Source organism: Mirounga leonina, unplaced genomic scaffold (genome assembly GCF_011800145.1).
Source record: "Mirounga leonina isolate KUSES-001 unplaced genomic scaffold, KU_Mleo_1.0 Mir_173, whole genome shotgun sequence".
In the NCBI taxonomy this organism is placed as follows: Eukaryota; Metazoa; Chordata; class Mammalia; order Carnivora; family Phocidae; genus Mirounga; species Mirounga leonina.
The window spans coordinates 37,217,017-37,243,097 of NW_023270447.1; the positions used below are offsets into that span (position 1 = coordinate 37,217,017).

Consider the following 26,081-nt stretch of genomic DNA (forward strand, 5'->3'; position numbering starts at 1 on the left):
GGGAGTTAATTGTGTATGAGTGTGTAAGTATGCATGTATGTTAGTAATTTCTATTGAAAATAAAGTCTTGCATTTGCTGAAAAAAAACCTCTTAACATGAATAATGTACCAAAAGCTTACTCAATTATGTAAATCCCCCAGTTTCAAATGATCGAGGATAATCAGTTTCCATATGTCCTAACTCCGAAGAAGATAGGTGTATGCCTATTTGATAGACATTTGTGGGAAGTAATATTTTTCCTTTGTTAACAAATTCTAATAAACCATATTATTTTTCTTAAGAGGAAGGATTAGTGTTATTGTTTCTTCTGAGAGATTGTAGTTATTTGAAGGTTCTTTCCTACTCCCAAATTTTCTTGGTAGGATTTATTAAAAGATTTTAAAGCCATATTATAATAGTTTTATCTATTTTCTATTAATTAAATATTAAATTCTAGACCTAGATTTGAGTTATTAGAAATAAAGTATATGAGTAAAAACATTCTTACCAATAATATCTAGAAATCATGTATACCATTTTTATATACATTCAAGAATTTAAAAATGACTTTATCTTATATATATTGGTTTCATATAACTTTTCTCTTGCCAGATGATGGACCTAGTCAAAGTGATTCTGTTGAGACTGCCATGACACTACCAAGTGAATCCAGAGTCAATGTACACGCTATCGTAACATTAAAAATATTAGACTATAGGTATGTAATTTTCTTAAACACTGCAGAACATATAGGAAACTTTGAGAAATAATCCTTCAGATAAAAGGAAAGTTGATGAGGAAGAATTCATCAGAGTATATCAGTACTTGGAGTATTAGCAATTGCAAGAACAGTGATGAGATAAAAGCATATTAAAATTATAGTGAACTAAAATACCATTCCTTCAGTGATTTGTGTTCATTATGCTTAAGAGAGAGATGTTTATTAATATTGACATTTTTATAATAAATAACATTTTATTATAAAATAAGAGTGAGAGTATTGTTTGGTAATAAAATTTTCTGACTCAGTAACCAGCATCAAGAGAGGATTTTATATTGGAGCGTCTCTACTAGTAAATAAGAAATTAGTATCATTTAGTTAATGAAGACCTTAAGCAGGCAAAGCTTGAGAGATTTTATCCCATTAATACATCTAAGCCAAGTAATATGCCATAATAGTATTATGCTCTAGTACATATGTATTAAACCTGGAACAATTGGAATATTGGTATATAAATTGAGATAAAAGCCTAAAAATGTTTATATTATGGGAGTGTATTTGATTGGGGAAAGAAGATACCTATGCAAAGGTTGTTAAGTATTCTTTCAGTACTATCTAGGCAACAATGATAAAATTAACCCATACTGTCAAGGCTCCCACAGTGATTAGCTTATGTCTGGATATCATCTAATGAAAATACAAAAGGATACAGACTGAAGTTCAAGTCAGGTGACCAGAGTTATTCAGTTATCTAACAGTAAGCATCAGCGTCTGGCCTGTTTTCCTTAATGTGGCAGTAGGAACCACCTTCTCAGAGGTCAGGATACAGTTTCTATTTCAGATCTGTTGTTTCATTCACATTGTTTCCACCTCTAGTCTGACACTCGGATGTATGTAGAAATGCCTACTCTAAGCCAACTTCCTTCTTTGACACTGTAACACAAGATAGTACTCTTCCATATTTATATTTGTATCCCTCTTTTCTCAGAATAGATGGCAGCTTAGCATGTCTTCTCTTCCACATAATATACCCATTTATTCAGTAGACATTTTTGGAACCTACGAGGTTTCAAATCCTATGGTAGGTGTCATAATACACTGAATGATTATGAGACAGACTTGATTCCTGCCTTAGAATTTTTTTTTCCTCTGCCTTTATTCCCTCAACCCTGAATGGATACGATTTATTGAGTCCCTATTCTATGCTGGGCACTATACTACGTATTTTACATGTGCTGTTGCTTTTAATCTTCCAAATAATCTATAATTTTATTCGAGATAACCATTCCTACTTTTTAAAGTCACAGATATCACAAAAGTGTTATAAAGATAGCACTGAAGATCATACATCTTAGATTGTTTTGATTCTAAATTTATTGTAATTTATTTTCCTCGGAGATTTTAATTGAAAAGGAATATTCCATTTAAAATATAAATGAATTCCTTGGGGCGCCTGGGTGGCTCAGTTGGTTGAGCTGAGGCTGCCTTTGGCTCAGGTCATGATCCCAGGGTCCTGGGATCGAGCCCCACGTCGGGTTCCCTGCTCAGCGGGGAGGCTGCTTCTCCCTCTCCCTCCGTCTGCCTCTCTGCCTACTTGTGCTCTCTTTCTATCTCTGTCAAATAAATAAATAAAATCTTTAAAAATAAAATATAAATGAATTCCCAATATCAAGGCATAAATGCTGTCAACTAAATTTTTTTTTTTTTAAAGATTTTATTTATTTATTTGACAGAGGGAGACAGAGTGAGAGAGGGAACACAAGCAGGGTGAGGGGAGAGGGAGAAGCAGGCTTCCCGCAGAGCAGGGAGCCCGATGCGGGGCTCTATCCCAGGACACTGGGATCATGACCTGAGCCGAAGGCAGACGCTTAACGACTGAGCCACCCAGGCGCCCCTGTCAACTAAATTTTTTTAAAGAGTGTGAATCTTCAATGTTTGATTACAGTAAATCAGTTCCCCATGATTTGAGCATTTTTCATTGAAAAGATAAAAATGCTACATTTGCACAAGAGAAAATAGAGCCCTACACAGAGGTAGAAGGCATAAAAACTAAATTTAGGCTCTCTTTACCTATCTGTATTACAATGCCTTTCTTACACGTTCCTCTATATTGGACATTATATGTAATAATTGTTTTCTTGTTTATAAAGTCATTAATTTGGCATTCCATCAACAATATTTTTAAGTGGATGATGGATTAAGCATTGAAAATTGTAAAAGAAGAACGTGGGGACAAATGGCTAATTATAACATTAACAAATTGTTAAGTCTGCAAATGTCAGAGTACTACTATACTTTCATTTAAGATTAAATGTATACTTTATTGAAAATCTTATTGAGAAGGAAATTTATTTACATTTATATTTGCAAAAGATCTGGCCCACATAACAATGAATAACTCTTAGATTCTAATTTCACAGAACTGAGGTTAAGAGAAAGTGAATTTTAAAAAGGCCCTTAATGGTAAAACCAGGAATAGTTTAGTCTAAGGCCACTACCCTGTCTACCTTGTCACATGCTAAAGGAGAGAGAAATTGGCTTAGGTTATGAGAAACAGTTTAGTATAATGTTGAACTTTTATTTTTTTAAAGATTTTATTAATTAATTTGACAGAGAGAGCACAAGCAGGGGGAGCGCAGAGGGAGAGGGAGAAGCAGGTTCCCTGCTGAGCAGAGAGCCCAACCTGAGGCTCCATCCCAGAACCCTGAGATCGTGACCTGAGCCGAAGGCAGGCACTTAACCGACAGCCACCCAGGCGCCCCGATGTTGAACTTTTAAAAATGATTGTTCCCTTGCAGTTAACTATATAGCTACATAAAGTTGGCAGATAATCCCTGTTAGAAATGGGATAACAACAGTTTTAAAATTATAGATTTAGTTCTATTCTGAGGTAGAGGAATCTACTTACTAATTATCCATTTAATATGATTTCTAAACATCTTAGACTCTGAAGATATATCTGGTTTTATTCACACTGAGTATGTGAATGCTCAGAAGGTATAGTACAATGTATTGTGATATGTTATGTTGTCTGAATTCTTAATGGTTAATATTTTGTGAGTTCGTAGGTTTTTCTGGCATTGTTTACAGAACTTCAAAGTGTTCTTCATAAGCAACTGCCTTGCTGCCTTGAAAACTCATAAAATCCTTGAGGGCCTTTAAAAGTGAAAAGTAATAATCATATCTTTCTGGACTACTAAGGATGATGCATTTTTAAACCATTTTTCATTTAGTGATAAACAAACAACTTTAATTCCTGATGAAGTATTTGATGCAGTAAAAAGCAACATTATCACTTCTGTTAACTTCAGTAAGAATCAGCTATGTGAAATTCCTAAAAGGTGAGAATTGTTCATGATGTCATTTCTATTAAGTTGTGACTCATTCTCAGTTGTGTTTGCATCTCAGTGACAAGAATAATTATTTTTCATAGTTTTTTAATTTGAAAGCATATGTAGAATTTTTTTCATTATTGATATTTGAGGGAGTTAGCAAAATTCACCTAAGTATTCTCTGAGACATATTAACATCAGTTCTGAGAGGTATATACATTTTTAAAAATTTGATTTCTTTTTCTTTTTCATTTTAAACATGGAAAATTAGAATTATTAAATTATTAGAATTATTAGAATTATTAAAAGTCTAAATTAACTTTTTCCATGTAATGAAATATTAAAGGAAAAGTTTTAGGACACCATCCAAAGCCAGGTCCATGTGGATTAATAGGAATTTTCATTTTGGGCTTTACGTTAATGAATTGCCAAGCCACTGAATTTTTCACTGATAGTGAAATCAATAAAAACCCCAGATAATCCTCTTAATATTTTCCTCCCAGAAAAGGATTCTTTACTATCAAATATTAGAAGTCATGTGCATTGTACGTGTGCTGTTCAGTATGTCTTTGTTGATATTAGTTACAGCAAAATCTTTAGGTTATGAGAGAAAATTAGTATAATATTGACCTTTTTAAAATGATTGTTATCTTGCAGTAAACTGTATACCCAAAGAAAGTTGACAAATAAACTTGCCAATTAAAACAACAGTAGGGGAGACAGAATAGGGTAATGGTAAAGAACTTGGACAATGGAGTCAGTTGCATGTATCTATATCCCAGATCTGTGAGCTGTGTAGCTTTGGACAGGCTAACTAGCTGCTCTTAGTTTCCCTACCTATGAAGTAAAGATAATAAAGTATGTATTTTATAAGAATTAAATTAAATGACATAATCCACACAAAGCATTTAACCAGTGCCTAGCACTTAGTAAGCACTTAAGTACTTAAAAAAAAAAAAAAAGTGATTGGGAAAATAAAATGGCTTTCATCTGACCGTCAAAAACATTTTTTAGATGTTTAAAATTTTTAAACAGTCAGACAAACTTTAACTTGCTTTCTATTTTGCAGGGCATAGTTTGGAGAATATAGATCTTAAAAGTAAATTAACTTCGAGATTCCATAGCAAAAGGAGATCTAGTTCTTCTCCTTCTCTCTTGTTTAAAGGGCTCTGAGGGCTTGACAGAAGAACTGAGCAGTTAGATTTGCTGTCAGGATAAGTTTGCATTGGGGATCCTGGATCAAAACTGGGAATGAAGATGGACACATCACCTTATTACTTATTTCTCATTTTACCTCACAATGTGGTAATTCATATGTAAAACAGTATGGTATTCTTTTATTGCCGTTATTTCATCATATTTTTGGCAATTTAGAGGGCCAGAGTAGAAAGATAGCAAGGACATACCTTGATCTAGAGAGTTTCTGAGTCATTTTCCTCTTTCTTAAATTTTTATTTCACAAGTCATACTTTTCACTATATGATTTCCTGATTGTGAAAATAATACTTATTCATAAAATTTTAGACAAAAGGAAGGGACAGATCATTTGTAGTCCCATCACTATTCTGTTCATGGCACGTTTTATTTCAAACTGTTCCCTATTTAGAATTACATATACAATTTGTATCTTAACTGGTTAATTTGTCGTGTTTTCCTATGTTGTAAACAATACTTTTAAAATCTATTATATACTATAAGGTTGATTACGGCAATAAATAAAACAAAACATACTGTTTCTTTAGACCGGATTTCCAGAAGAATTATCTAAAGGAGTATGGCTCTCAATACATATATCCAAAAACTTTCCAAAGAAATTTTATCAGTTACATATCCAAACTCATCTTTCTTTAGCACAGCAGTTGATATTCTTTCTTTCATATAGTTTCATTTCTTGGTAAATCATATATAACATTTCTTGTTCTTATAGTTAATAGTGTGCTTTAAAATTGCTAAGGTTGATTAGGCTTACTTAGCAGTATTTAAGTCTTTCTCTTTAAGTCTTTGACTTAAGTTGCTTAGTCATGACACTTACCAAACTAGGAATTAACTTAATGTTTTATTGCAGTCATGATTAATACAATGATAATTTGGACAAAAAATACTATACTTTAAAAATGTTGACGTATCATAGTTAAAAAACATTGTGAAGTACTCAGATACAGAGAATATTATATTATGCAGCCTAAAAGAAAACTACTATTATAGAATACAAACTAATTGAAATTTTTGTGAGAGAAGTAAAAGTTACAGAAAATCTTAATTAGCAAAAATAATATAGGATTTTTCCTTCTATGTCTGCTTGTAGTTTTGAAGTTCTGACACTGAATTCAAGAGCTAACATCTTTAAATTATTTTTGTTTCAGGATTGTGGAACTGAAGGAAATGGTTTCTGATGTCAATCTCAGTTTTAATAAGCTTTCCTTTATATCCTTGGAATTATGTACGCTTCAAAAATTGACTTTTTTAGATCTCAGGTATTTATTGATGTTATTGCTTCACTTTTTCATTATAACTTGTCTTTGAGTTTTGCCTAACATTTGCTCTTTCCCTCATATTTCCTAAGTAAGTGTGGAAATTGCTCTTTAGTTTATTAATTACATTTTAGGACAGATCTAAAATTAAGCATTTAGGAAATACTTTAATCAAATATCTGTCATTTGTAGGCAGTTTATTTAAAATATTAGAAAATATTAACACATTCTTTAAATTCATGCTTAATTAAGAAAAACTACAAATAACCCATGGAAAGTGTTTCCCGTTTTTCCTTTTCTGAAAGTAAATAGCATAAAACTCTCAAAATCCTATGCTGGCGCAGCAGCTAGCGTGGCTTCTCTTAAAAAGAACCTATTTGGTTTTAAAATATTATAGTCAACATTCAAGGCCAGAAAGAAAGAAAAAGACCACCATGAATGGCAACAAAAGGAAAGAAACTGTTTAAGGTTCTGCAGGGGTAATAGGAAGTTTCATTTAAATAAGTCCTAAGTTGAAGTGACAGGATCAGAATTGCCACAGTTCTTTGAGGGTAATAATAAATGACTCAGAGGTAGATAGTCAAGTATTTATTTGTTTGGGCTTTAAGTCTTTATTTGTAAGCTATAGCTCTATTATCTGCACTTCCGATGTGCTTTTAGTTTATTTAAGCTGTAGCTCCTCTTGCCCTGCTCAAGCAATAGGTAAATAACAGTAAGCTAAATTGTATCTGTTTAAGGATTTATTCTGCCTATAGAGACTTTTTTTTTTTTTTTTGGCTTATGGGATTAAAGCAGATCTACTAATACTCTGCTCCTATTAAATGTAGACTTGCTTCTGTTTTGGGGTGGCAATTACACTGGCAAAGCAGTATAAAACCACATTGTAGTTCAGTATTAATGGAGTAGAGAGAATGAATTCATGTACTTATTACTGCTCTCTTTATTTTTGTCCCATTCTTGTGTGTGTGTGTGTGTGTGTGTGTGTGTGTGTGACACTGTCTATACCTTTAGGTTTCTAATTAAGTGACTAATGTACACTTTTATTTATTTTATTTTATTTATTGTATTTATTTGACAGAGAGAGAGCGAGAGAGCACAAGTAGGGGGAGCAGCAGAGGGAGAGGGAGAAGCAGACTCCCTGCCGAGCAGGGACCCCGATGTGAGGCTCGATCCCAGGACCCTAAGATCTTGACCTGAGCCAAAGGCAGTCGCTTAACAGACTGAGCCACCCAGGCGCCCCTAATGTACACTTTCATATCTGATATCAGTAGGAAAAAGATAGAAACCAGCAGAAGGTTATTTGATATAACTTATATAAAGACAATAACTGGAGAACAGTACAGATAAAAGAAAACATAGGTGTAGAAAGTATGACTTAACATATTATTAGGCTTGACTTCTGAACACAAAGAAATTTAGAGAAAATTACCCATTTGTAATAGGTAGCCATCTAGTTGAATATAATTTTCTCACAAATATTTTCTATTATAAGTAATTATATAAGCTCTAGAATCCTTCTGCCTTCCTGTTGTTAACCTTTCTTTTAACATTGTTCCAGATCCTTCTGACAATAAGTGAGATTCTGGTTACTGCCATGCTTCATTCTAAGATTCTTAAAAAATTTATGCATTGTATAAATTGAAATTCTAAACTTAGAGTAGAAATGGACTGGCTTAATACCTATGTAGTAGAAAGCCCTAAATTTCTAAATATATAGAATCTCATCACTTTCCTGTTTCATTTTTTTTCATAAAATTTTACAGTTCTGCTTAGAGTAGAATTTCATGTCTGTATGCAAGATACATGTATTAAACACCAATCAAATATTTGTGGAATCAAATAATGTATACAGGCATGATCTCAAGGGCCCTATCTGTGAGAAGGATTGCTGAGATCAGTTTGAAGGAGATAAATGATGAGTTTACAGTGTTTGCCCTGTTAAATGTATTATTAAAGCATTGGTTGCTTTATCAGTTGGTTGCGTATTGGTATTATTTGGATTTGGCACACTGATCAAATACCTGAGGCAGCTGACTGATTCAGAATTCTCAGGACTCAGCCTTAATGAGATCAGATCAAGGACTAACAAACCGAGCTACATAATTTTTTGTCTGATCAACACTTTATTTTTTCTTAAGATTTTATTTATTTATTTTGAGAGAATGCACATCAGAGAGAGAGAGCATGAGCAGAGGGGAAGGACAGAGGGAGAGGGAGAAGCAGGCCCCCCTGAGCAGGGAGCCCAATGCAGGACTCGATACCAGGACCCTGGGATCATGACCTGAGCCAGAGGCAAATGTTTAACCAACTGAGCCACCCAGGCACCCTGATCAACACTTTAATTATAAATTAAAGTTGTACAGATTTTCAACTTTGTAAATCTTTTTCTTTCCAATTTAGGAACAATTTTTTAAATTCTTTGCCTGAAGAAATGGAATCGCTGATAAGACTACAAACAATTAATCTTTCCTTTAACAGGTGAGAGAACAGACTAATCTGTGACTGAAGATTTTTATGTGGAGAATTTGTAGGTCTTAGAGAATACACTTAAAAGAGCCAAATAAAAAGGCCCCATGTGTTTACTTTATTTAAATATTCAAGTTTATTTTCACCTTATTCTACTTATAATTGAAAGTGATATTGCTTTCTTAGAGTTTTCACAGCTGATTATTTAGTAGACTTTTATTCCTTTTAACAATTTTAAGAAACTTATAGCCCAGTAGGAAGACAAATATGTAAATAAATAATTATAATTGCTATGGTGAAAACACAGTGCATAGGTAAAGGTGTTTCCTGAGATTGCCTGAGGGCAGAGGAGATAGCATTGAAACTGAGACTTAAAAATTAGACATCAGCCAGACATGTAGGGATAGGGCATCCCAGGTGGGGCAAATGGCATGTACTAAGGCACAAACATTTGAGAACATGGTGTGTTTGGGACACTTTAAGAAGTTTGATATGGCTCGGGACAAAAAGTGAGGGGGTAGAGGAGTAGAAATAACAAATGAAGTTGGGCATGTGAGCAGTAGCGAGTCCTGTCAGAGCTTTGTATGCCAACTAATAGATTTTATTCTGCAAACACTCTAAAGATACTGCTAATAATTAAGAGTAGCTAATATTTACTGGGGATTTATTTGCTGGCACAGGACTAAGTGCATATATTAACTCATTTAATCCTCACAAAAGGTGGTTTCTGTCATGATGTTCATTTAAAAATCGAAGATTGGAAGTTAAGGAAATCCTCCTGAGCTTCTCTATAAAATGTCTCCATGTAGGTATTCTTCCTTAGGTCGCTTTTACTTCTTATGAAACAGAATTACTGCCAATATATTAAGTAAATATTAGAGATTTATGTTTTGCTAAGGTTCACATAACTAGTACATTATAGCGATTCCAGATCTTGCCTCCAACAGTTGGGCTCTTAACAACTATGTCATTTGTTTCCTATAATGCAAGTTGATTTTGGTAACAATCTAAATATTAATAGCTAACATTTATGCACTGTATTCCAGCTGAAATATAATCATTCAGTCCTTATAACAAGTGTATAAGTTTAGTACTATTATTATTCCTCGTTTGCAATTAAGGAAGCAAAGGCACAGTGATGTGTCTAAAATACTGCCTATTTAAATTTTTGTTCTGTCTGCTTCATTATTGCTCATGGTTTCTCATGTGTAGGTTATATAATTGTTGTCATTTTTAAAAATATATGCACTTCTCAGATCTCTGCTAAGTTTTGTGAACTGAACTACCGGTTCTATATTGTCTATTGAGCTGTCAATCACATTGTCAAGTAATGTCTTAGGGAAGATGGCAAAAGCTAACCCTAACTTCTGTGTCAGCAGGTGAACTACGTGTTTTTAAATTACCTTGTTCATGCATTGGTGGGAAGAAGAGGAAGGACTGCTCTGGAGCAGTTTGGTCCCTCTGTACTCCTAGTCATTAACTCTCCAGTCCCTCTGGAACTTCAGAGCTGTCTTGAGTTTACACTTGCTGTTGCTTTTTTCTCCTTCCTTCCTTCCTTCCTTCCTTCCTTCCTTCCTTCCTTCCTCCCTCCCTCCCTCCCTCCCTCCCTCCCTCCCTCCCTTCCTTCCTTCCTTCCTTCCTTCCTTCCTTCCTTCTTTTTTTTTTAAACATCAAGGCAGCAAGAGAAGGGCAGTATAGGGAAGTTAAAAGGGCACAGCTATAAATCTCTCCTTCAGCCCAACCCTTGTCTTTTCTAGTCCATGCCACAGTTATCTCACACTGTAACCATGCCAAGAGATCCTCAATAATCTTGCATTAATTGCTGAGTATTGCTCTGAGAGCAATCAGCCTTCCCTTCTTTTTTGTGACATCTTCAGTGTTGCTTTGGATGAGCAGGCAGCAGTCTATGTTAGTTTGTCATCTTTTCAAGAACCAAAATTGCACTCATTTTGGAAGCTTCCATCAGAGCAAAATATAAATCTCTAGTGTTTATTTAATATATTGGTAGTAATTCTGTTTTATAAGAAGTAAAAGCAAACTAAGGAAGAATACCTACATGGGGACATTTTATATAGAATCTCAGGAGGATTTTCTTGTCTCCTAAATGTGAAAAGAAAAACATGGGAGAATTTACTCTATACTTTTGTTGGATTTACACAATAAACAGAAAATGTTACAAGTCTGTCCACTTAACATATATTTTAAGGTTTCCAAAATCAGTTCATTTTCTTGAAAATTTGAACACAGGACTTAAACCAAATATAAAATAAATTACAGTAAAGGAAACTACATTATGATATCAAACTTAAGATCATCTATTTGAAGGAATGGTTTTCCCTTGATTCCAATACATTTAGGTGTTCTGTTCATATTTTAATAGGTTCAGAATACTACCTGAAGTTCTGTATCACATCCCCACACTTGAAACAATTTTGATTAGTAACAATCAGGTTGGATCTGTGGATCCTCAGAAAATGAAGGCAATGGAAAATCTGATCACCCTGGACCTTCAAAATAACGACCTCCTACAAATTCCACCAGAGCTTGGTAATTGTGTGAACTTAAGGTAACTACACCATTCTACTAAGTTTTTCCATTTATTTGATCGATTTATAAGTTGTTTTTTTTTTCTCTTGTTGAGGTACTCTTGCAGGAAAGTTGAAGTAAAAAATTTAATGTTGTGTTAAAATAACAGGTAACGAAATCCAGAATCCCAATTCCATTTTTCAAGTTTTACCAAATAATATATTTTTTAGCTTTGTTTATATGCTATAATATATGTCAATATAGTAACTGATTGTTTTCTGATACTTTTGTCATCACTGTGTATGTGTATAACTTGAAACTGCACTGCATAAAAATGTCAGGGAAATATAAACTCCCCAGTTATGCATACAAGGTTGCTCAGAATTACAGATTACAGACTTTCACCATTTATTTCAAGCCCAGCATGGTCTTTCTTATTCTTTGTGTTAGCTGTTACCTTAACCTCAAATGCCTCTCATCTTTGAAAACCTTCCCTCTTCTCCAAGCATAGTTATTCCCTCCCTCTGATTTTCCATCCTGCTTTGTTTGGACTCATTTGTGTCATTTCTTTTTCCTCCTTTAGAAAAGAGTTGTCCCAGTGCCTAGAACACAGTAAGCACTCAATAAGTGCTTGCTAAATGAATATAAAGAGAGTTTTGAGATGTCAACAGAAAGCCAAGTACTTAAGCAGAATGTGTCAGAAGTAATTTAATTTATTTAATTTATTGAACACTGTGTATGATGGTGGGGCATATTTTACTTTGCTAGGGCAGCACTGGCATGTGCTTTGGTGCCTCATATTAGTGACTTGTAAGAGGCAAATACAGTTGGTTCTTGTTGTTTGCAGTAGTTGTATTTTATAAAGTCTCTGAACACCAAATTAGTGAATACTGAACCATGATTGCTAGGGGAAGTATAATTAGCCTCTTTGGAGCCTCTGGTCACATTTTCATGAACCAGTCAATACATAACCTTGTTCTATGTGTGTTTCTGTATTTAATATTATTTATTCATTAACATTTAACTATGGCCAGACAACACTGAAATTCATGCCTGAATGAAGCTTATCTGGTATATATATTTTCTCTGTAAGGCACACGACAGCCTCTTGTGTTTAGGAAAAGTAGAAAACACTTCAGCACCACAGTTGCAGGCCATTTTAAACAGTGAAATCACCAACACAAAGTACAAAAATGCAAAAAATGTTGCACTACTAAGTAGACCACAGAAAGGACGCTTGATTACAGTGTGAGAACTGACACAAGAAGGGAAAGCATCACCTTTCTGACCTCAGCTGAGAATGTGCCTCGTGATTGACTCAAATTTTTTGCTGCTCTGCATATCCAAAAATGACCTCGAAAGTGCCCTGTGTATTGATTTTGGGGTTACTAATAATTTTTAGTGGTAGGCACATTAGCACATATAGAGGCTGTGAATAATGAGGAGTGACTGTAATTAATTCCTTTTTATAAATTAAGAAAATCAGCCTTTGAAAGAATCCCCACAGCCCATAGAAATATTGAGGATATCATTTAGATCTATTGTGTAATATGGTATGAATCCTTTGGCTTTTGTTTACACACTTAAATTTTTGAAAATTAAAAGTCTCTTTATCTTATAATTTATTTCATTAATTATATAAAGAAACAAATCAACCAGTCCTCAAATCTGAAATTGAACCTCATTTTAGAACATGTACATAGACTTTCTGTGTGCATCTGGTCAAGGGAGGTAGAGAGCAGGAATTTGTCGATGTTTCCCAGGGCGGAGGGGGGATATATTGATTACATTATAGTCCTTGGTATACTGACAAGTATGCTCATTCTAATGTATAAATATAATTTAACCATGTAGTATATGGTCATTATAAGATTGAGAAGAAGATGGGTAAAATGGTGGCTCATGTCACAGCTCCTCTGTTTAATAGCTCTATGATCTTGGGACACGTCTGTCTTACTTCTCTGAACTTATGTTTCCTTACCTATTAAATAGGAATATCAATGGTGTCTACATCATAGGATTGTTAAGATAATTAAGAGAGTCAGGGAACATAAATTACTCAGCACAATACCTTTCATATAATAAGTATTCAATTAATGTTGTTTGGGTTATTATTGTAGTTCTAATTCCAACTGTTGAAATGCTTAGATTTGAAAAGGGACAAATAGAAAAAAATACACAAATTTATTTATGAAATTGCAATTGAAATGAGAAGAAAAGCCTTCCTAATGGAAAATGTTAAAATTCTTAATTCTCTCTTTCATTTAGAACACTACTACTAGATGGAAATCCATTCCGCGTTCCTCGAGCAGCCATATTAATGAAAGGAACAGCTGCTATTCTGGAATATTTGAGAGACCGGATTCCTACTTAAATTGGAGTTGTTTTATAATCTTGGTCATGTTAATTCTTAGACTTCTTACATTGATAACTAACGTTTTTCTAAGGTATCGTTCATTCGTAATGGTGATAACCACATACAGTGTTTATGCATTTATTTTGAATGTTTTGCATAAGATTTATTCTACTTTCATTCCTTATAAGATAGTAAACAATTTCTTCAGAAGTGATTTTTTATTTAAGTTAGTTTGATATTTTTATAATGAGAAAGCATTTTTGTAGAAGTGGGATTTTTCCCACCATTTCTGTTCGTGTTACATTTAATGTGACCAGTTGATTTGAATATGACCATCTAATTTCTACCTTTTTGTTAGATATAAAATTGAATTGAATTTTATTCAAAACTGTTCTTTGGCATTTAAAAAAATAAGGCTTTTCCTTACCTGTGATAAGACTTTTGTGATGTGGTTGGTCTTGGTATAAGTTTTAAATTAACATTCACTGTCTCGCTTTTGTTTTAATCCAGTTGAAATGTTTCTTATCTAGCCTTTTCCCTACATTTTATGAAACCATTTTGTCATAATTTCTAATGTAACAGGAATATTACACGAGATGTAGTTATTGGCAGAGAAAACAGTAAAAGCGTTGTTTAAGTTGCTCTCAGAATTTTGAATTTAAAACTTGACAAGTTTTTTTAAAATGATTTCTTACTATTAAGTTTCCCTACAGTAACCTAGTACTTCTAGATTTAAGAAATTTGAAGGGATTGGATCTGCATATTTTTCCCTCAGAGTGTGTTTAAAAATACCTTTTGTTCTTCTTTAAAAAAGTACTGAAGAGGGCGCCTGGGTGGCTCAGTTGGTTAAAAAAGTACTGAAGAGCTTATTTTAATTCTATAGATGTCAGCAACAGAAAATAACTAATAACATATACCACATAGAAGTCTTTGAAATTTCTTAAGTAATTTATTAAGCAGATATTTGTATACATTATCTACTCTGTTGATGTGTTCTAATCCAACCCTGTGCATTTTTTTTTTTTTTTTATTTCCAGGGCCTTACTTTTCAAATTTATTTCTAATCTTCATAAGACTAAACTTGTAGTCATGTGGAAATTTTCTAAAAGGGAGTTTGTTACTGGTTAACTTGATTTAGTAAAAATAAAGTAGAAATATTTTTATTTATACCAAAAATATCAGAGGTAGGCTGATCAGTCATTATAAAACTTACCATGTGATTCTATTAAGTAGCCAATCAACAGAATGTATATTAACTTACATAGATAGGCAGGTAGGTAGCTAGCTAGCTTTTGGGTGATTGAGGCATGCTCATATTATGAAAAAACTCATTGCTAATAAAGATAAATACTACTGTTCATAATAAAAGTTACATTTTCAAATATTGATTATAATAGTTGTTTTTGGCTTAAAAAAACAAGCCCTTTTCATATTACAACTCTGTGGCTAAGAAATCTGCTTCGATATTAGACAAAAGACACTTTACAATAATGTGACATTTTATTATTTATACAATAAAGAGACTTTTATGTTATTCAAAACACGTTTTTAAATACTGAAAAAATTGAGTACACCAAAGCCGAAAAATGGCTCTGCTATACACTGCACAGCATTATTGTAGTCCCTGTATTTTGTATCTGTACAGAAAGCATCTTCAAAATGCATTCTAATCACATTGTACACCTTTACCAATTAGTGTCAATACATAAACTGGAGAGTACAGCTTGCATTTGCAAATTAACTGACAAAGTAATTAATTTCACCGATTGAGTAAATTTAAAATATAGATTCATAGGACTCCTTTGCACATAAAATGAAGCAGCTTTCAAAGTCATTATGGTCTCATACTGCAAAAAAACCATTAAGTACATTCACAATCTATGTTAATAAAGTAGTAAATATGTCTTCATTCAGTTTTTATTTACATCAATATGTAGTTCAACTAAAAAGTACTGTTAATTGTGATACATATTTTTAGCACATACAAAAATGACAACTTTTTATATATAATTGAAGCTCAAAATCACAATTATCTCAAAATATTAATTACAATACAGCCATTTCAATTAAACATGTCATGATTTAATTTTTTTATAAAATGGTAAAATTTTTTACTAAAGTAAGCAATTTATTTTGAATTGACTAGAGTTCACCCATGTAGAAAACCTTAAATGTTAAGAGGTGTTTCTTGCCCCCTCCCACCTGAATTTGTATACAGCCACCTAGGCTAGCAAAGAGACAGAAAAGGCCCCAATTTATAAAGATTAAGCCTCTTTTGCTATACTGCTGTGGCTTGTTGTTTCTTCCATAAAAGCTTTACAAGGGGAGTGTCAATAAACTATGCAATGAAATGCATGCATTAATATACAATATGTCTTTGTAAAACGTTAGTGTTTACCAGTGCACATTAAAATGTTCACAAAGACTGCAAAAGAAGTCATAAAGTAGCATTTATAAAGATCTACCAGTTGCAAACTGAACTTGAAAACTACTTGATAACATGATGAAATTTTGAGAACAGATCCAATTCAAGTTCTTTCTCTGGCTAAAGGAGTTCTAGTTACTTGGCCTTAAGATGTCACTGTCGTGCTGCAGATATGGTAGTGAAGTCAGATGTTGAAAAAGGAGTCTAGAGACTGTCTTCATCTTATTAAAATAGTGGCCCAGTGTTGCATCACTGCATAGGAATCTTCCTTAAAGAAGAGTGAAATATTTCACGAACTGAATTATATGATCTCAAAGGAAAAATGGATAATTTGTATGTGTGCACATGTGTTTAGCACTTGAAAAATATTAATATAAATAGGTGGAATTAGAACTTCTTTACACAATAATAAAAGGATTGTGTTGTGTCCCCACCCCCAATAACTAAGATCCAAAGTAGTCAGTTGTCAAGCACTTTAGGAATGAAAGAATAATTTTCATGGATACTTAAAATTCTAAAAACCTAGGATCTAATATCCTTTTACTTAGAATTCTTTACAGACCAATTAAAAATTTATCACTGTCTATTTAGAATTGCTGCTGTTAATATTTCTTCTCTGAGTAGAAAGAGACCATAGTTCATATTATGGTTTACTTATATACAGCTGGGTCGGGGGGTGCCCTTGGGTGGTTATAAAGTGGGAAAAATGAAACTACAGCACTTAAAACCTTACTTTGCCAAGGTTATTTGAGATAGTCTTTGAATTTTACAAACAATTTAGTAGATTCACCTCTGATTTTTAACCAGGAAAAATTTGCTCCTTTATATGGAGACAATGCCATTGTCCTTAAGCTTCCTTTAGTCCCTTTTATACACTGAGTCCAAAAAGAAACTTGACTGGCTTTGAGACAAAAATATCCAGCTTATCTGCCTATCAATTATCTTTTTCTTCATTCCAAACAGAAAACAGTAAGGCTTGCGTTTTCAAGGAGAAAAATGCAGTTGAGGATGTTAAAGGGAAATACCTAAACATCAGAAAGCAGTATAAAACATTTATTGCATTCCATTGACACTGGGTGTCATCAAAGCTAAAACCAAATTTTCTAGAGTAAAACCTAACATACAACATTACTCACTGCCCTGAACAGCTGCCTTTTCCACATTCAAGACCAGTAAGAGTCCTCTGAGTGGAAAGACTCTACAAGTATTGAATATAAAATTTATTTTGGCATTACATTCTGAAAATAAATCACTATTCTAACAAATATGGGAATTGCTTCATGTTCTATCTGCCTGAGACTTGCAACTTGGTTTTCCTGTGGACTTTCCAAAAAATTACATAAGGTTTCCTGACTAAATAAGAGACGTTCTTTAGTAGAGTGCTGGGGAAGGGGAAGAGAGATGGAAAGGTACAAAGAAATATCATGTGATTTCTTTTGTCCATTCATCAGATGCTTTCCTTAATCTAGCTACCATAAAAGTCAGTTGACCTGCATACCTGGACATTATTTAATCTCATTTTCTTACCTGTGCAAAACAAGTGCGCAAAGAAAAACACTTATGTATGTGTGTCTATACAGAGACACAAAACCTGAGTCACAATAAAAAGTTCTGAATATAAGAAAACTTTTCTTAATGTAGGAAAATAATTTTTAAAGGGCCAAAAATACCTTTGTACAATGTAATCAGCCAACTTTAAAACTTCAGTGTGCTTAAGTGTCACATATTTTTATAAGACCCAACGAAAAAAGGAATCATTTACATTTGATAATTTTCTTAACTAGAGATACCCACATTTTTGTTTCTAACATCTATTTTCATTCCCCTGAATTCATTAACTTTTCAAAAAAACTAAATAAAAAGCACATTCAGCATGGGGACTGTTTAATTTCTGATGAACAGTTCCTGATTTTTTTCTAAGTACTGAGGACATAGGAGATTTGGGGTTGCTAGGCATATAACTTACTGCCAAGCCACAGTGGAATTCTAGAATTCAAAATAAAACATACAATCTGTTATTAAGGGAAAGATTACTTGGAAAAATATTTTGTAGACGGAGTTGGGCCAAAGTCTGCAGAAAGCTATTCTCTCCTTTGCAGGCTCCCATTCTGCAGACAGTTAACTCAAAAACTCCTTTTTTCTCTATGCTCCATTTCCTTAGCTTTTGGTAGGTTTCTTACCTTTTCCTTACTTGAACCCTGAATTGTCCCAACTGTAGCTCCCTTGCTCACATTTGGCCACCAGTTACAAGGTTTTTTTGCTTCTCTACATCTTTGTTATCTCTTCCTCTTCCTCAGGAGCTCATTCAGTACCTACTTATTCCCTGGGCTGTATACATCTCAGATGCATATTGAGGATATTTTATAGAAAAATGAGTGCAAGTTGCTTCTCCCATGTTGCCTCCAAATGTCCATTGCCATTAGTTAACACATTTCTGTCTGGTAAGTCCTGACAGAAGAGGAAGCCGTCTGAACAAAAAAGGTTCAGTCCTGGCATCTGTAGTTGAATAGGAGGGCACTTCGAATACTTGGATCAAAAGGTGAAGGGATTCTGGGCAGTGGGCCTGGTTGGGGAATAGGGTGGGAAAGAACATGTGGTGGTGGGGTAGGGGATTAGAGGCATTAGCCTAGGGAACTGTAGTCTCTCCCTGCCTTTTTATATGACACTTGCCTGAGAATCACTAGAAGGATTTTGTATTGTGCAGAGGGCTAAAAGCAGAGTCACACTTTCTCTGCCAATAGATTTGTTACCATGGGAACCAATGCATAAAAATGAAAATATGACAAGAAGCTGAGGATTAAATGTGGAGAAAATTGACAGGGAGTTGGTTTCTACAATAGCAATTTGAGCATTGGGGATTTAAAGAAACAGGATGTTCCTTGTGTGGTCAGACCAATGAAAATGGACAAAATGACTCGTTGGTAGCTGGTCCTGGAGGCTGAGATGTGGGGAATGTGGGGAGAAAGCAGTAAGCATGTTGTAGTTTGGATAAGGAGAGCTCGGTAAAATCCAGTCCCATCCCTGGTGAGGTTGAATTCCTCAGCCCAAATGTCAAGTTAACCATATGATCAAAGCTGCCCTTTGAAAGGCAGACTGCTGTAACAATCCTCTTCTCACCCTTCCAAAGCCAGGACATTCTACCTGACAAAAGTATTGCACACTTAATATATTATTGCTTGACACGTTTTCCCGAACATTAAAAAAAAAAAATCACCACAACTTTAAATTTGTGGTTCCCCTCCCCCAACAAGCAGCTACTGTAAGTAACCTAGAATTTAAATTCGCTTTTCATTAAGGAAATAATTATCTCACTTCACCTGAGACAAGTCCTCTCTGTGTATACTCCTCTGTCATTCTGGAGTTGATAATAAACTGATTAAACCAGGCTCTAGGAATCCAAGGCAATCTGTAACAAAGACTTGGAAGTTTCAGCAAGGACTTGAAGATTCAGCCTAATCTGAGAAAGGCAGACCTACACATTGTACTTTCAGAGGCTCTAGGGCAACTGCACCATCCTGTCCCAAGCTTCCCAAAGACTATTTTCTGAAATCCTGTGATTAAGCCTTATTCCTGTGACTTAAGCCTTTGGCCCATATTTAAATGCAGTTGTCCTGAGATGAGGGAAAGTCACACTGTAGATGATTTGATCCTTCCTGGAGAGCTAGTTTTCAAGTAGCAGTCACACCCTTTCCCTGACCCACCCTCCCAACACACACAAAACCTAGAAACACCACCAGCCAGGAAGTAGGAGACAAACCATTACTGGGTATCTGTCTGTAGGGTACATCTAACTGCAAATGGTCTGGATAAAATAAACTCTTCGCTCAGTGCTAAGTATACTGGACATAGATTTCACTAGCAATGTTTATTGCTTTCTCACTAATGATTTGCTGTTCTATTTGTTTTGAGTTTCTTACTGAAGCCTTTGATAATCCCAACAATGGGTTCTTGAAATGCCAAAAGCCCGTTAATTTCTGTTTTCCCAAGAATGCTTGGAGAATTCTGAAATCCAATAAAAGTTTCCTCCACTTGCAGAGTTTGGAGGCAAACTTGATAAACAGAGATTTGAGTACAGTGGTCTTGCTTATGCTAAAATAATTTCTTTGATAAATATTCCAGTGAATTTCAGGATTTGAGACTTGTATGGTTGACTTTTGCAGGGAGGAAGCATTATAATAACCTGACCCAGGACTAATCTTTAAAGCCACATGAAAGACTGCTTTATACTAGGGACGGTAAGCACATCTCTTTCTGAGGTGAATAAAGCATAGTAGGGTCTTCACAAGCAGCTATGCCTTTGAATTTGACATATGATAAATAAGACACTGCTTCTTTTCATTTCTGATATGGTCTCTAAAATCAGGTAGCAGATGCCTGGAGGAAGACTAATTGGTGTGGATTAAACTAAAGAATGATTAGCTTTTTCATGACTTTGTACTGGTCTCATGGGTAGATCTTGGACAAACTTGAGTTCCTCCAGACTGGGAGGCCCCTGACACAATTTTATTTAATAGTTTTACCACATCCATTTATTCTTCAGACAAGAATTTAAAACTGTTCTAACACATGTCATGATGCATTGAGAATTATTTAAATTTGATTCCTTCAATTTTTTTAGCCAGTTTGGTTTCTCCTCTCAGTTTTCTTGGAGGTTGTGTGATTCCCTGCTATATCATGTACACTAAGGAGTTAGAGACATAACTTTCACAGAGTTTTCTCTAGTTTAGCAGACAGTTCAGCATATAGTTCACAAAAGAACCAATCTTGGCGCTCTTAGGACATTTATTGCTTTCAACTCTCACAAGCATTTGGAAATACAAAAGCTGACTTATGAGTGGAATGATGATATCTGCATAGTAGGAATGTGATAAATAAGTCTAGAGTTCAGCATGCTGATTGTAGTTAATACAATTGTATTAAATACTGGAGATTCACTAAAAGGGTAGATTTCAGGTAGATTTCACCACACACACACACACACACACACTCACACAAAAGGTAACGATGTGAGGGGATGAGTTAATTAACTTGACTGTAGTAATAATTTCACTAATGTATTTGTATATTGAATCCTCATGTTGTACACCTTAAGTATATACAATTTTTATTAAAAACAAAAAACTAAAAGACAAGGGCATCACACTCCAAAGCTGTTAAATAAACTGTTCTGTTTAATAGTGCCAAAAAAAAAAAAAGATGGCTTTTTCATGTTGGCCACTGAATATATGTAGATACCGGGCTTTTTCCAAGAGTTTTCAAACTTCATGTGTAGCAATATGCCCAAAGTGGTACTTGAGGGTCAGGAGCCCACTGGTTAAGTATTGAAGAAGCACAATCTCATTTTCAACTGTAAGCATGCTTCACAATCCATTGCAAATTGTTCTAATAAACTTACATTTTCTAATTTGATGCACACAGACACTAAGTAACTCCAGGGGAAAAGCCACCACTTCCTCTCCAGATGGCAGCTAATTTTCCAGACCATGGTTGAACTCATATACTTTTGGAACCCACCTTTATTATATAGTGGCTGTTTCACCTCTAGGCTAATTCTAACCTGAGTTAAAAACAAACAAACAAAAAAAACAGACTTAATTTTAACCTCAAAGAACAAACAAAAAGCTGGGCTTTTGTTCAATGTAAAACCGTATCTGCTATTTCTCTTACAAGTGTCATCCCTGACGAGATTTTTCCCTCAGAATAATTTACGGGAATTTAGATGGCTACTGCTTCCTCGTGCTTCGAGGTGTTGCCCTGTGGAATTGCAGACACTGAAGGACCTTAGAGAAGGATCTGGGGATAGGCCCCCTGGGCACCGCAGCTCTCTCTCTGGACAGCATGCATGAGACTTGGTCTGTATCTGCATACTTCCAGGCACTCTCTGGTGTTTCACTTCCTAGAAGATTTTATTATAGGTGCTGTTCAAGTTGCTTTTCTTACCGAACTCTAATGGGTCCTGTTCTGTTCATAAACACAAAGCATCCCTCTAATAGTGGGGTGTTTGCTAACAGTAAAGAGTGTGATCTTTTCCTTATCTGTAAGTGCATACGTATTTAGAATATGCAAGTCCACCAGAATTATGTGCATTTTTCTTGTGTTTAAAATACAAATGAATTTTTTTAAAGCAAAGTTTCAAGAGACACCAAAGGTTCACTGTTGTATTCTCTCCTTTCCTCAGATTGATCTCTTCAAGCACAGTAGGCCTTTGTCACTAAGCTCCAGTGCTCTCCTTCCAGGAAGGAGGAACTGCCCTTCAGCCCCTCTGACTTTGGCCCGTAAGGGAAAGTCCCTTGGAAGGACAAAGCCAAGTGAAAGTGGAAAGTCAGAACTCAGCTAGCCTAGTGACTATTCCTCCCTGCTATGGCACAGTCTAGATGAGGACTACAATTATTTCTATTCCCATTGTCACCTGAGACATTGTCCTTTTTGGAAAAGAACATATATGAGGGACAGGAGCCTCCCTTCCTAAGGGAATAGAAAACTTTTCCTCACCCACATTATAAAAACAATAAAGCTTGAGGGGCGCTTGGTTGGCTCAGTCGGTTAAGCATCCAACTCTTGATTTCGGCTCAGGTCATGATCTCAGGGTCCTGGGATCTGGCCCCACATCAGGCTCTGAGCTCAGTGGGGAGTCTGCTTGAGATTCTCTCTCTCCCTCCCCCTCTGCCTCTGCCTCTCCCCCCTCCCCAGCCCACTTTCTTTCTCTTTCTCTCTCTAAAATAAATAAATCTTTAAAAAAATAAAAAATAAAAACAATAAAGCTGAAAGGAAACAGCATTTATTAGACTTTCTGTATCTGTCTCCCCACTATACTGTGTTTCTTGAGAGGGGGGACCATGGCTTATTTATAGCTCCCACTGTTCTCAAACTCGTTTGCTCATTAATACTTTTTTATTAAATTGAACGGTACAGCAAGACAAATTTAATTACTGATAACTTTTTAAAAAGGGTAAGCACACAGATTGGCTAGAGAGCAGATCTCAGGATGGTCCAGAGGAAGACCTAGGAGAGAATGCTTAAACAGCTCTCTAAGCTAGATCTATTCTAGCCCCCACACAGGCCTGGATGAATCCTCTAAATATGGGTATAATATTGTGGGGGTGTAGGTGAACATGCTGGAGGCTTTTATGGAAAGTTTAAAAAAGAAAAGAAGAAGAGAGTATAGTATTTTAACTTTGAGTAGTTTATGATAATCTAGGTCCCTAGGTCACAGGGATAGTAACTATCATTTTTCAGAAATACGTGAAAACCTTAAAAAAAAGTGACTGACATGCTTGTGTGTGGTGTGTGTGTGTGTTTGAGAGACAGAGTCCCAAGTTTGAATTTCTCTGGGAAGTGGTCACAAACCTATATTTGTAATGTTTGCCAGCAACTTTCATGTTTTTATAAAGAACATATATATCATAGTGATGACCTGCTAGAGAAATCTGTCTTGATCATAACAAGACTGTGTGATTCTATCAAGTGCAAAATACTTATTGCTAGTTGAATGACACCACAAGTATGGCTGAAGAATTATGTTCAAAGGCCAATCTCCAAAGAAGGTTAAATGAATTTCCTAAGAAAGAGCACACTATATTCGTGGTTCCTGATCATGGGGCCAGAAGGAAATGGTTTCCTTTGCAGGAAAACACCAGAGGATTTAAGTAGTTTCACATAGACTTCAGGAAAGAACATGTTTTCCTTCTATTTTTGCTTACGGTTGGAAGAAGGAAAGATTAAATGGTTGGAAGAGAAACACCATGAACCCACAAATAAATAGGGCTTTGATGGAATTAACAAAGGAGAGTCCCAAACAAGGGTGCTGGCTAAGCTGTGAGGGTGAGGCTATAATTAGCTTAGAAGAGGTAAACAAAAACATTCGGCTTTTAAAACTATGATCCAACCATCAGAGGCTCTGCAGTCCCAAATATCTAAGAACCAAAATAGCTTGAGGACACATGTCACCCAAACTGCCAGAGGCTTAGACTCTACCTTCAGTACCCAGACATTCTGCCTGGAAGAAGAGGGGAGGGGAAGATTTTATACTACTCTTTGAATCTGATTATCACTTTATGAGGTATCTTTTGAAATACATTCCTTATGTACTTTATAATTAGGTAAAATATATTATGCTAATTACACAGTTAAAATGAAAAATTAGGAGTTGATATTAGATGCCTATCATTGTCAGATGTCAGCTGGAAATAAAGCCACACACAGATACACACATATTCAGACTGGACTAGTAGAATTACGTAAGGAAGCCTGTGCACATTTAAATCCCAATGTTTAAGTTTTAGAGAGGTCATACATAAAAATATGTATTGTAAATAATGTGTAGCAAGTATCTTTCTACATATTTGGAATGAGCATATCCGAAGGAAGCTTAGTTAAAATAATGGCAGATAGGCACAAAATATTTGGAAATCCCAAGCAAACTAGAGAACTATTAAAAGGGCAGATATAATAATTAGCCTGAACAATTGGGAATATCAAAACTAAATCACACATTTACCAAGGCTTAGAGAGAGAGCAGTCTCTCTCTCTTTCTCTCTCTTTCTCTCCCCCTATGATTGGGATTCAACCAGAGAGGTTTAGTCCAAAATTATAGAAACTACTTAAAATAAACTCAAAGCTCTTAATTTGTTTTCTTATATTGTTTAAATCTAAAGCATTGTTTCAAATTAATTATCTTAAAAGAGTATATAAATGGTTGTTAACAGTTTTATCAGCAGTTTATGAACAGTACTTATCCACGGTTACATCAGCACAACAGGTATGAGAATGGACTGTCCAGAGTGTGCGGTCATCCAAGCTAGAGAATTGCCAAGACAAGGATATAAAATATAGATATAAGGGCTCCATCTAGTGGCAGCTCTTCCTAACTGCAGATATGCTCCTAAAAAGTACGTGGCTCTAACTGTAGATGAGGATAATATATATCTGATTTAAGCCCAGCAATTTAAATGGAGGATCTTACTGGGATGAAACACATGTTTTGTTGCTTTATCAGGGTGGGTTACTGAGTTAAGTGGCAGCCTCTTCTCTGGAGGAAATTAAAAATAGCATTAATTCTTTCTGGGAGGTAGACAGATGAACCAGATCTTCTCAAGGTCCTTTTCTATCTTATGATAGAGCAATAATTTTCCTCATTTCCCCCCAGAATTTGCCTATGGCTATCTTGTTTGATATTAGCCTTTGTTTCAGAAAACTGCCCTGTTATTATTATTTTTTTTTTTTAGTGAGATAACTTTTGGTGATTTTCCTTATACTGTGAAGTTGCGTGTCTAAAAAATTATCCACTACATTATGAAAGTAGTTTCTGGAAATAAATAGCAATGGAATGAAATATAATGCTACTATATGTCTTATTTTTCATTTTGAATTCTTTCTAATTCTAGAAGAGTGGGAGTGAGGCCAGGAGCCAAGGAGAGCTGAAAGATCACTCTTCCAGCCAGGAGAGAGGAAGGGAGTTCTGGGGCTGTCTGAAGGAGGGGTGTGGTCACCAACACATTGGAGGGTGTGTCTAAATCTGAGTCTGATTTCTGTCATCCAATTTCTCTCTGTTCTTCTCTGTCAGTCTTTTATCTCCCTTCTTTTCCCTTTTTCGTTCTTCTCTAATAACTTACTGATTTCTCTCCTTCATCCAGCCCTCAAGTCTGCTCTCACTCTTATTATTCTAAAATACTCTTACTTAAAATAAAGCACTCTTACTATTCTGAAATATTCTTACTACTCTAAAATGTTACTCTCTCAACTAATAATTTACTTTTCGTTTTTCACTTCAATTTGTTCAAGCAGACATTGGTGTCCTCTTCCTCT

General features: G+C 35.0%; 1 protein-coding gene across 1 annotated transcript in view; it reads left to right on the forward strand.

Moving 5' to 3' along the window:
- Positions 1-20,339, forward strand: part of LRRC40 (leucine rich repeat containing 40) — a 52,863-nt gene extending 32,524 nt beyond the window's left edge. The window contains exons 10-15 of the mRNA XM_035018282.1: positions 593-698; positions 3,935-4,042; positions 6,397-6,507; positions 8,905-8,982; positions 11,351-11,536; positions 13,765-20,339. Coding sequence (XP_034874173.1) covers positions 593-698; positions 3,935-4,042; positions 6,397-6,507; positions 8,905-8,982; positions 11,351-11,536; positions 13,765-13,870 — 695 coding nt within the window. The 3' untranslated portion in view covers positions 13,871-20,339. The remainder of the gene's footprint in view (positions 1-592; positions 699-3,934; positions 4,043-6,396; positions 6,508-8,904; positions 8,983-11,350; positions 11,537-13,764) is intronic.
- The last annotated feature ends 5,742 nt before the right edge of the window (positions 20,340-26,081 follow it).